Source organism: Bacillus rossius, chromosome 10, assembly GCF_032445375.1.
Source record: "Bacillus rossius redtenbacheri isolate Brsri chromosome 10, Brsri_v3, whole genome shotgun sequence".
NCBI classification, from domain to species: Eukaryota; Metazoa; Arthropoda; class Insecta; order Phasmatodea; family Bacillidae; genus Bacillus; species Bacillus rossius.
Genome location: NC_086337.1, coordinates 48644145 through 48657114, shown reverse-complemented (window position 1 = coordinate 48657114; position 12970 = coordinate 48644145). Strand labels below are relative to the sequence as shown.

Sequence of the window (12970 nt, the reverse complement as noted above, 5' to 3'; positions counted from 1 at the left end):
AAACATAATAACATTATTTTTACAATTACAGTCATTTAAACATAATTTAATACATTTTAGAAATTGAAACCAATCATTTTAACTAGTTCCAAAAAAAATTATTAAAAAAGGTATATAGGTAATAACTATTAAATGTCATAAAAAACTAATAAAAACAAATAATATGCGATGAAATTACAAAAAAAAAATGTAATCGCTTATCATGACATCGCCTAGCGGCATGAAGACGGCAGAAGGAACTACAGGTAAAATACGCCAGGATGGTTTAGCCACCTTCTTTACATTAAAACAAACACAACCTAAAAGACAAAAAACACCTAACCTAGGTCTCTAATACAACTGATGAATAGGCATTATTTTACTGGCAAGATATTTTTACTTATTGTTACTGGACATACACTATTCCCATTATGACCGTAGCATGTCTCAGTGTTGAAGCCAGCTGGGGGTCGTCGAGTCACACTAAGGGTTTAAGAACTGTGAATTTATTGAGTGGTCATGTGTGCATGAAGCAACCTATTCCAAATTACATCATATCTACATTCTCATTAGCTATTTAAGATCGTCACATATTCACTGGTAGGCACATTATTCTTATTTTAGATTATGTTTTGGACATATGCTATTGCTGATTACACTTATGTCCAAACAATTCTCAATAACAAACAAAAAAGACAAATATGCTTACACAAAGAAAACAGTTTAAGTCAGGCGATGTCAAAAAACTTATAAATAGTCAGCACAGAAATTCTGCGGGTTCATTGGGAGCGCCAGGGGGATACGAGAGATAGGGGAGGACTAATTGGCACTGGGTAAAAGCATCATTGCGAGTGAAAAATAAATAATCAATTGAATTTAGTTGAATTGAATTTTTCAGTTAAATATAATGTGAAAATGATTTTAAGAGATTATTAAATAATTACATTTTACATCAAATATGTCACTTCCGAGGAAATAAACGTTTAATTATACACGTCACATGAATTAGGATATTGCCTCAGCTGCTTTATTAAAAAAAAATCAGCATAATGTATATTTTTATAGTATTATTGTTTTTACTTTGTAATTCATATTGCATTCCAAAACTCACGAAATTGCAAAGAGCATAAAGAGATTTTACTTTTATATAATTCGTTCTATGAATTTTAAATCGCTTTCGGAATGTGGGTTTCGTAAATGATGAGTGTTCAAGTGTTTACTTTTTATAATGTTGCTAGAAATAAATAAAATTTTAAATAATTGTGGTAGAACATTCTTCTGAGAGATAATACTACGTTTGCAGACTTATTTTTGAAATATATCTTGTGTGATTTGTTTCTGAGGGTAAATTTGTTAGCAAAAATTATTGCATCATGTCTCTATAGGTTAGTGACTAATAAAGAATGCTAATGTTGGTGTTTATTACGTTAATGTTTCATTAATTGTTTACAGACGTTCGAAAAGGTCAAGAACTTGTAGGTAATGTCCTCGCATTAATTTTTTGGCGGTGTTTTAAATTTGTTAGGTTATCAATTTTCTTTTCTGGGGCCCGTGTACACGCGTACGCACTGCTGCTGCTCCTTGGTGTCTGTCTACCTCACGTTCTGATACTTTATATACACATTTTGGTGAAAATAGATCATAAACACTTTGTAGACCAAGCATAATTACTTTGAGATTTTTTTTAACCTTCAATAAATTCTTTACTTTAACCATTGAACAAATTTTAATTAAAAGATTAATTAATTAATAGATTTTTGTTTTTTTAATTTAAACCCAATACATTCATCACAAAACATATTTATTATGTTTTCAGAAAATATTCTACATAAATTCAATTACCATAACTTGAACGCAGATACATTGTTATTCCTAAAGCCTAGGCTACATTGGTGATTGCATGCAAGTAGAATGATAATAGTACAGTCATCCATGTTCAGCACTGGTTTCAAAGATACATTCGCTCATATTACAACGGTTCAAAAAAATTGAAACATTTTTAGTGTTTTTTTTTGTGGCAATTTTTATTTTCAAATGCTTGCATTTTGTAATATGTTATTGTATTAAGCAGTTGATTACTTAAACTTAAGCAAATAAATACCACTTGTAAATTAGTTTCACTTGTTATCGTTGACATGCACATATCAAACCAATTGCTAGATACTTTATAGGCCTACCGCCAATGTCATCTTTATCAGTGACAATATTGTATGCTGAATGGTCACGCACAGAAATTTGGTGCACATCACTGAGAAAAGTTAGGAGTTTGATAACTTTCCGTATGGTGTTAGCATGCTTCTTTTTATGTGTGTACTATTTTCCAATGTAGCTGCTGCTATCTGTTTTTTGTGCATTCAACTTCCATGCATCTGTGTTGTGCGCATGTTGCAAATGTAGCCCATGCTTATGTAGTTACAGGAAACTATTTTGTTAAAAGTTGTTGAAACAAGTATTTTACCAGTACTTTACCATTTTAACTATTTTTTGAGCTAGGTTAACTGCATGAAAGTGGTTAGGATAGCTACATTATAATAATTCCTAACCTAACCCACCCTATCACCTAGGTATACAATTTCAAAGTTTTTTTTTAATGTAGCTAACCTAAACTTATCTAACTAACCTTCCACATGACTTCACAGTATTTTTAAAGTAGCTAACCTTAATTTATCTAACCAACCTTCCACAAAATTTAACAGAATTGGTGGCTAACCTAACATACCATTCTTGTGATTTTTCAATTTTAATGTACCATTACCTGACCTAACCAAAATTAACCTAACTGCTCATTAAAATGATGTATTACTGGTAAACTACTTGAAGTACTGCAACAATCATTTACAGAATTTTTACTGTTAAAAAATTAAAGATGGTAATACATTTTTCAGATTTAAAAAAATAAATGCCAGGAAGCTCTAAGTACTTGTCTGAAATTAACATTTTTGTTTTAGTGTCCCTGCAAGCAGCTATTGACATGGATTATTTTTTTTTGTAAATGTCTTAACCTCAGCTATTTGCATGCTTATTGGTTAAAAGTTAAAAAAAAGTATCACCTCCTTTGCTGTAGATGAGTGTCAAAACCAGTGTCTGTTGAATGCAAAGATCTCAACATGTAACCTTCCAATAGGCTACAGATTGTTGTGTCACGCTTTTGTGAAATCTGCCTAAATGATAGTAAAAAGTTATTTTCTAAAGATGTGTTTTAATATTCTTTAATTTACAAGGTTGAGTTATGAACTGCTTTACAAAATATGTTTTGAAAGCACTTAAAAAGAAATCTATGTGCCTTATTATTGGGATCAAAATTTGTGAGTTTTGTTAAAGATGTGGACACTATAATTATGCAAATCTGTATTTATATTTGCATAGTTAATATTTTCCATGATACTGACTCTTGTAATTTATTTATATAGACTACACTAGCACATATATTTTTGTGATTGTCTATTTACGCTAGGCTTGTCCCTGTGATATATTCTTATTGACTAAATTATCACATGCCCTTTGTGATCCGTAGGTACATGCAGACTTGGTTATTTATATATGGTCCCGTCTTAAAAGTTGCATGTAAATTTGTGGATAATGCTATATGTAATCAGCAATTGAGCTTTGCTAAGCCATTCCTAATTATAATGAAATTTGACAGGTGAAACTTGCACCACTTGTAGACTCCAAAACAATTGACTGTAGCTCACTGTTTACAGAACAGTTGCAAAAGAAAAATTAACTTTATGATTATTTTTGAAAATACAAGAGAAATATTTTAACTATCAAGTTAATCAGCAAGGGCTTACTAAAACCTTAATAGACACACTGATGATAAAAATTCTCTAATCCTGCTTTAAAAAAAAAAAACATATAAGTGGCTAGTACAGAAAAAAATTAATTTTTTTTACAATTAATTTTTTGCCATCATTTAAGTTTCATTTTAATAATTAATTGAAATTTTAATTGTTCTTGTTTGTTTTAATGTTACGGCCTATGATGTAAACTTACTACAAATTCACACATCTGTAGCATTTAATTATAGCATTGGTAACTTCATGTTCCACTAGGTACTTTATTTTAGTTGTGAGCAGTGTTGTGGTGTGATGTTTTTTTCAGCGTCGTCGAGTGGTCGCCATGCCAGTGAGATAGGTCGGCAGCCATGGTCCCTCGGAGCGGACGCGAGGCATCATGGTCGCTGCCAGAGCGCGTGGGCCAGTGGTACTACGCCCACGGGCTCTTCTGCTCCAGCCACCCGGCGGCCGTCATCAGCCTGGCTGTGTCCTTGGTCCTGCTCTGCTGGCGAGTGCTCGCACCTCTGTCGCTCCCGGGGGGGGGGGGGGGGGGGGGTAGGGTTACCAGACGTCCGGCAAAAGGAGGACATGTCCTCCTTTTTACGTATTTTTTTGCGTCCGGCCGAATGTCCGGCTTTTTTTATAAAGTGAGATAATTCCTGCAGTTACACTCCGAGTGAAGCGCGCGGTGCGCCCTATTGCGCTGTCCGCAGAGTCACCCCGCTAGTGAGTAGTTCTATGACAGCTTGACAGGTAGCAGCACATGCAGAAGCACGTGTTTTTAATATGCTGCATGTGCGTAGTTTGTTTGATTCTTTATACTGAAACTGTATTAAATGCCAAAACATTGTAAAATATCGAACTCCATGTTAATTAATTCATGGCTTTTTTTTTTTTTTTTTTTTTAAAAAATATATTGTCCTCCTTTTTAGTGAAATGTCCTCCTTTTGCGAGGTGAATGTCCTCCTTTTTTGTTATCAGTGTCTGGTAACCCTACTCGGGGGTGATCCCAAACATCCCGGTGGGACACCACCATAGTGTTCAGTTGCTGCCACTACACCTCTGTGGAATGTGCACGTGTCGTAAAGTTTTGCCCCCCGTAACCTTCAGGAAACGAAAATCCCTTTTTCCGCCTGGGATGGAGCGAAGCTCTGATGGATTGGATATGTTGCTTTGCACAACTTCAGAACCCAGACTCACTTCTTAATGTCTCGTGTGCATCATCGGAAATGCTTGTTCATCTATTTAATGGCAACTTTTTCACGGCGTTTCCACAGGTTTGTTCTTAAAAGTAGACTGAAATACTTTCTTCTGTCATCTCTTTGGTTTTCGAACTCCACTTAAAATGCAGAATGATTTTGTTTAGTTAGATTTTATTTGTTTTATTCTCTTTACAAGTTTGTAAAAAAAAAAAATATTGAACATGTCAGTTTATGCAAACATTCAGTTTCACTATATTAAAACAATTGCAACTTATCATAAAATACAAGGCTATCTCTTATTCTTACCTTCCATTTTCCTTGAACCTCCATTGGATCTGTAGTGGGTGTAGCTGGTCAGCAATCCCACGTGTTAATAGTAGGGGGGGGGGGGGGGGGGGAATATGAAAAAGGAGAGAAAATATGCACTGAACACTGATTTTTTAAATAGTTTATTGGTTGTTATTGATTATAACTTGTTTTATTTATTGACAGAATGGTAGAATGGGCATTCAAGAATTTTTTTTTTTTTTGATCTTTAAAGAGTGGTCTTTTTGGAGCACATGTTTCTTGTAAATATTTAGGCAGCTTGTATAGCTATCTTGCTTGTTAAGTAAGAAACCTTTTTATTTCTACAAAAGTTAGGTTCACAAGTTGCATGTGTGAGTTTTGACATAACATTTAATAAATAGATGAACGCCGGCTGCACCCACGAAAAAGTGTCCCATTACACACATTGTCCCATTTCGCTGTGTCCCGTTACGCTCATTTTATATTGCTCTTTGCTAACCTGAACCTCCTAGCATTGCGACCGAGTCCGTGGCGTGATTCTGTTTTCATGCATTTCAATGTAACATTTTCATTGCTCTTTGCTAACCCGTTCCTCCTAGCATTGCTGCAGAGTCCGTGGCACAAATATATTATTTTTGACTGCATCTTGGTGTTGGGTAAGCCATTTTCCTTCACATCATCCTTGAAACACTCCCATTCATTTCCTACTTTTCCAATCATCGTCCTATCCTTAACAGAATAACACAGATTGGAAGAAGTTAAATAGCAAACATGTATAAAAGTTATAGTAAAAATAATCTCTTCGTTAAAGTAATAAACATATTTGAATTAATGAGTGAAAATAAAAGTAAATTTATCAATTAATTTGTAGATTTCATTTCACTGCTTCTTTGTATCCATATAAAATAGTGATAATTCAATAAAAATGATTCAATTTTATTCATAAAAGTATGCAATCATTTCATCAATGTTTTGTCATGATGACATCACGTTAAACTATCGTCCGTAAACCGACTTCACAGACAACCAAATATTTTTTTTCTTTTGCTTTTCGTATTGTGCCTATGAAAGTGTGCGGCCGAGTGTTGTGTTGAGCGCGACGCTTGTGCCGGCAGCTACCCTCTGCTGAACCTGCCGCTGCCGGGCAGCGTGCCGCAGCAGCTGTGGTCGTCCAGACACAACGCTTCTCCGCTGGGCGACGGATCCCTGGAGCACCACGCGCGGTGGTTCAGCGGCCGGCCCTCCTTCTACATTCAGCAGGTGAGGCCGCGTCGAGGTTGGCGAGGCAGGTAGGAGGTGCTGTGTACAGTGTTTTAAGGAGAGAAGAGAGAACGGAATAACTTGATGGTAGTGGGAACGTTATAGAAATGGATAGTGTTGAATGAAGAGGGTGTGATCGTAACGATTGTGGCTCAATGCAAAAGAAGATTGAGAGGAAAGTAGGTTGAATTCTTGCCACTGGGCTTGTGTCCAAATCCAAATTCAAAAGTCTCTAGGGTCCAAAAATCATAGCTTAGACTTCGCAGTTTATTATAGATAAGTAATCCACTACGGTACTTTCATTCAACTAGTTAGATCCAAGGAAGGGTTTTAAAAAAGCTCGGTAGAAAAATACAGCCAAACCTCAATTTCAGTGCAGAGAACTCATTCATAAATACAAATTCTTTGGCACAGAAAATTTTGCACAGAAGAAATTTTATTGGTTGTATGGACAACTCGGTCATACTGGCAAACCTTCAACATTAAGTGTCTGTAAAATTGTTGAGGTCCACTCTTAAACTTTTAATAGATGTGGGGCTGTATTACTTCTACATTAAAATGTTATTACAATGAGCCTAAAAAAAATCCTTACTTTTTTTGGCACCTATTAATGATTGTACTTCTTACACAACTGTTGCTACATGCCTCACTTAGCACGACTAATGTGTTCCTAAAAATGTTCGTGGTATCCAAAATCACGTATTCTGAAGCATTGGTCTCTATAAATAGCAAGGCTAATTTACTTAATGTGTTCCAGACGTTGCTTGTGTTTGTGTGAGTTCCCTGCCACTGGCTAGTTTGAGTTCACCATGGCCTGGTTTGTGGCAGGGCGGCAACAGTATGGCACGGAGGCATACGCACGGACGTACAAACATTTGGTCCTTTACTCTCCATAGCCCCTATTTAAAATAAAAAATAACAAATAAAAATAAAACTTTTCTACTTTATCTTCAGGAGAAGAATAGAATAGCTTTGATTCCAAAACTATTAGGCTCTGAATTCTTCGATACTATTGGAGTAGATGGAATCGGCAATTCCAGGATCAGAATCGACCCAGCACTAGTCTGATTAAATTATTAATATACATAGGACTTGTTTCATGTCACACTGTAGTTATCTATGACCAATCGGGCCATCAGAAGAATCATGATCCCCAGTTCACTGGCATGCCCGAAGCTTGCTAGCAGCGTGGCAGGACTCTAGTTGGTGTGTTGCTTGCTCCAGGTGGTGATGAAGACGGCGGTCTCCCCGTGGGCGGATGACCTGGTGCTGACGGATGCCTTCCGGGCACCTCTGGCGGAGGTGTTCAAGCTCGTTGAGATCATCCGCAACTATCAGCAGGACAACAGGTGTGCATTCGGTCTTCGTCTTCCACTGTTGGCTACAGCCCGCAGTCGCATCACTCCGCACCTATTTTCCCTCCTCCACTCTTGCTGCTGTCCGTTCTTTCAGTTTCTTCCTTAGTCTCCATTTTCATCAAGCCCTCTTTTCCTTCCATCTCTGTTATTTTTTACGACTTCCTCTGTTGTCAAAAAAGAGCATTCAGTGCTTGCTAATATTTTACAAGTCAACTCATCACTTAGCATTTGATAATATTTAACAAAATTGTGTGTTTGCTTGAGTGTCTTTTATAATAATAACACATGCCAATGTTTACACCAGTAAACATTGCAGTTCTGTTTAATCACAAGCCAGTGATGGCCATTGTGTACAGAATACTTGGACCACATCATATCGCTAAACCTATGTCTGTCCCTCCATTGCATAAAGTGTTTAGCAGGGCATAAACACTAGCAAAGTGCATTAAAATCCAAATCAGAAGTGAATCCTTAAGAGACATTTTGAGTTGTATCGAACCTCAGAAAGGTGCTGTAAAATCAAATTTGGGTACATGGCAACCATGTATGCTAGGAATGAAACTTCGCTGATAAAGTACAAGAATGTGTGAAGTATGCAAGTGAGCAAGTGTGTAAGTGTGAAGTGTGCAATGGCAACAGTATGCATGTGTGCAAATATGTTGATTCCCCCCCGCCCCACATTTATTTTAACCTTCTCCGTTTCCTGAATTCCTGATCATTGTGCTTCATGTCATCACAGAGACTTACCACACTGCTGTAAGGAAGTTTCACTTGAAAGACCCCGTGCCGTGCACAGTGTGTCGTTGAACGTTGTTGAAGCTCCAAGACAGTGAACAGCGTGTGCCTTCACGTGGAGGCGGTGAAGCTGAAGCCAGACAAGCGCCTCATGCTGCCCGAGTACAACTGCCTCATCCTGTCCCCGGCCAACCTGTGGCAGCAGAACCTCTATGTCTTCAGCGAAGACGTCAGTCTGCTGGGCACCATCTACAGCTACCAGGTAGTCTGTCCCCTCCTCCCCACGGGCCGCCCAAGCATTCCAAAATGTTTTCTTTTTTTGCTTCATCTTTCTCACTCATGCCATTCGGGAGGCAGTCGAAATTGTCATAACCGATGCAGTTTAGACGCAGTGCGTGTAGATTTTCAAGTAGGCTCTTCCCGTAGCTGTTAGGGGTCAGAAGGGCTTGGTGTAAACAGTGGGTAAATGACCAAAACTGCTGCATAGCAGGGCATACTGAGTTTTCAAAATAAAATTGAAACTGTGAACAATAAAGAAAATTTAGTGAAGACAATTTTTGTTCGTAGTTAAATTTGCAACAAGTTGTAGACCTTTTTTTTTTTTCTATACGATGAAACGTTTTTGAGATCCTTTTCCTGAAAAAGTCATGAAAATGTTAAATTTGTTAAATGAATGCCAATTATTGTAGGAATTTTTGTAAAAAATTGGAAAAATTTTTTTTTTTTTTTCTATTTTATCATTGTCACAAATCTTTCGTGTGTCTGCCTATGAGAGGTTTGTTTGAATTTTCATTTTCATATTATAACTCTAGCTATGGTGATGTTAGAGGCTGGATTTTCTTATTTCTCTCGGAAAATGTCAAAATAAAATAGATAAAGTATTTTTAGAAGTTTGTCATGAAAATTTGAAAAAATTGAATTACATGTTTAAATGTACTCCCTGCGTTCTAACTGTTTGCTGCTGTTTCCTTGCTGACAGAATATTCAGAAGGGTAAGATGAGTCTGGCGGAGGTGCTGTTTGGCTTCAACATGAAAGAGACGGGCATCAAGCGCTACCCACTGCGCACTCGCCAGAGGATCCTACAGTACGCCGTCACGCTTATCCTCAAGGAGTATGACCCAGAGTGAGTGCTCAGTTCAAGCCATGTGCTAGTTCACCTTAGGACACCATTGTTTCATGTTACTGCATTTCTTTCTAGAACTTAATGTAATTCTGAATGACAGCTTTCAAGGATGTACTGTCCATATGCAGCGAGGTTTGGAGTCTGTAGTTATGTTAATAATTTTTTTTAAAGAACTTAAATTACACTTATTTTTCACATCGCTTGAATTTAAAGTTTTTAAATTTTTCTATCCTGATTTAGTTTTTCTGAATGTGTGGCTGTAGTAAATATTTCAAACAAGTGGTTTTTTTTTGTTTGGTGTTACTAAATTATGTTTAATTTAATATGTTTTAACTTTTATTTATTTTTTATTTTTTCAGATTTATTGAAGGACTGACTCAAAAACTTCTACTTTCTTATCCGCTTCAGCAGCCACATAATGCTGCATTAAGTTCATCTTTGCTGAATTTTTCATTCAGTGATAAATTTTCTTCCAGCATTCTTCACATTTACTTCCCAGGTCACTTTAACTTCTACGAGTTCGTGCCACTGGTCATAACCTACATCATACAGTTTCTTTACGTGTATTTTTCGGTGCGGAAAATAGATCTAATAAAGTCTAGGGTTGGGATCGCGGTGAGTGCCGTATTCACCGCTTTGGCTTCGTGGTCGATGGCCATCGGCTTGTGTTTCTTCTTCGGTTTGACTCTGACGATGGCTGGGAAGGAGATATTCCCCTACTTGGTGTTGATCGTCAGCTTGGAAAACGTGCTGGTGCTGACCAAGTCGGTGGTGTCCACGCCCGCGCACTTGGACGTGAAAATCCGCGTGGCCAAGGCGCTCAGCCGCGAGGGCTGGAGCATCACCAAGAACCTGCTGACGGAGGTGACGATCCTGACCGTCGGGCTGTTCACGTTCGTGCCCGCGATCCAGGAGTTCTGCATCTTCGCCATCGTCGCCCTCCTCTGCGACTTCTCCCTCCAGATGATCTTCTTCTCCACGGTCCTGGCCGTCGACATCTACCGCATGGAGCTGACTGTGGACCCGCACCACCAGTACCGGGTCCAGCAGAGTTCCATCGTGCCGACGGACCACCAGTTCCTCTACCCTGTGCCCGGGTTCCCGAAGCCGCTCACCGGCACCATCACCCGCTCCAAGTCCCACCCGCGGCTCAACGGGATGAGCGGCGACCCCCCGGGGTACCCCGCCAACGTGGTGGCGCCCGTCGGCGGCCCGAACCTGGCCAGGATACCGAAGCGCTTGCGCCTCGTTCACTTCTGGGCCCGGACGAGGATCTTCCAGCGAGGCTTCATGTGCTGCATGATCGTGTGGATAAGCATGATCACGTACAACTCGGAGACTGTGCAGCAGCTCTTTCAGTTTGCGTCCCAAGGGGAAAACGCTCCTCCGATGGAAGAATTCAACATTCCGTACGTGTACTCGACGACACCCTCGGTGAACACCAGTCAGGAGGCATCCTTGTTGGCCGCTATCGCAAGTGGCAAGAATCTGGATGTCCCACCATCACCAGGTCAACAGCAGGGGCTGTCCACCTCTATCTCATCTGAGATGGTGGTGAATGTCGAGGGGCCCAACAATTTAAATTCAACTCGGGTAAAAAAAAATTTTAATGGCATGTCATACATGTCCCTTTTGTGTGCATAACCCCATCCTTGACTGGGCACACCTTAACCTCTGGCTTGTCAGGTCAGCAAGGCCCTCTGTCCCTCCACCATTCCTCTTCCACTTTATTCCAATCTTCTCCTCGTTCCTGCGCACTCTTTTAAGTATCTGCTCTTCACACCTCCTCCTTGGTCTTCCTGCTGGCTTCTTCCTGTGTACTTCACTTCCAACATTTTCCTTGGCAGCCTCTCTTTTACCCATTCTCCGGACATGGCCATACTATCTCATTGCTTTATCTATTATCTCATTCAAGTCCTGTACTCCTCGGACAGTATCTGCCAACATAACTCTTGTCTGATCTTTCGAGGATCTCTCCTTGTCTACTGTCCAAGTAAGTGTCTGCTTCACAAGTGACTATGGGCACACTGTAAGTTTAGTGAAACACTTGTTTGCTTTTTAATGGCATCTCCCTCTTCCATACCAAAATCTCTCACATACTTGTAGAATTATTTTTCTTTATTTTAAAGAATATTATGGACGGAGTTATGCAAAAATGGAACCAACCCACATTACACCTATTCTGAGTATTTTGAAGTTAAAGTTAATTATAAATTGTAATTCTCGTATTGATAACATAATGCGGGCATAATTTTAATGGTCTGGTATAAATACTGATATAATAATAGGAACGACGGGGTACGATCAACCTTGTACTATTTTAATTTATTTTAAAATAAAATATAACAAAATTTTGGGTTGGTTGCTATTTGCATAACTACGTCCATTTAACGTTCGCGGTCACCGTCGCGAAAGTGGGGATTCCGCGCAGGTCGGGTGGGAACGCTGTTGTGTGGTGTGTCGCGCAGGCGGGGAACGGCTCCAGGCCGGACAACATCGTGTCGCGGCTGGCCCAGGCGAGAGCGGACCCCCGGCACGGACTGTCCCCCTACCACTGGCCGGCCGTGCTGTCCCTCTACAACGTGTCGCTGGCGGGCCAGTTCATCAGCGTGCTGCCCCCCATCCGGGTGCTGCACGTGGTTCCCCCGGAGCTGGCCCGCTCCCTGCGCAACCCCCGGGAGAAGGCCCTCCGCTTCCACTGGCAGTCCCTCGCCGTGGCCCTGGACCCGCTCGACTTCTCGGGTACTGCGAGCTCCTGCAGTGTTCCCGTTGACGCGAAACTCTTATCAAACAAGTTCTTTTTCTGTGCTGCCCACAGGGGCTTAGCCGGGGTGGGGGGGGGGGGGGGGGGGGCTTTAGGGGTTCAAACCCTTCCCCCCCCCCCCCCTTAGCACCAAATCTTTAATTAATTTCTTATTCATCACTCAAACAAATTTCATATTAAAATTAATAAAAATTTTACCATTACAATATTTAAATTTAAGAACCGAAAACTGCTAAAATAGCACTATTTTACTCCTTGAAATCCAAATTTTCCCGGGGGAGGACCCCTGTATATAATATGAGGGGGCCATGCTTCTTAACACCCCCCCCCCATACACAAATCCTGGCTACGCCACTGGCTGCCCATATCCAGTAAAAATACCCACTCAAACATTTTACAATTTTATACTCTAGAGAGAAGTCATAGAACAGTTAGCTACCCATTTATTAAATTAATTCTCAAAACTTTGTTTCAACCCCACAA

At 39.7% G+C, this 12970-nt stretch overlaps 1 protein-coding gene across 3 annotated transcripts in view; it reads left to right on the top strand.

Moving 5' to 3' along the window:
• The first annotated feature begins 1152 nt into the window (after positions 1-1152).
• LOC134536117 (sterol regulatory element-binding protein cleavage-activating protein) overlaps positions 1153-12970 on the top strand; it is a 29795-nt gene continuing 17977 nt past the window's right edge. The window contains exons 1-9 of one of the 3 annotated variants that reach the window (XM_063375691.1): positions 1153-1323; positions 1432-1458; positions 4081-4263; positions 6361-6505; positions 7730-7854; positions 8683-8860; positions 9578-9723; positions 10083-11316; positions 12192-12465. In XM_063375691.1, coding sequence (XP_063231761.1) covers positions 4124-4263; positions 6361-6505; positions 7730-7854; positions 8683-8860; positions 9578-9723; positions 10083-11316; positions 12192-12465 — 2242 coding nt within the window. In that variant the 5' untranslated portion in view covers positions 1153-1323; positions 1432-1458; positions 4081-4123. Of the gene's footprint in view, positions 1365-1431; positions 1459-4080; positions 4264-6360; positions 6506-7729; positions 7855-8682; positions 8861-9577; positions 9724-10082; positions 11317-12191; positions 12466-12970 lie in introns of all 3 variants that reach the window. The other 2 variants (XM_063375689.1, XM_063375690.1) reach the window with 2 other exon arrangements.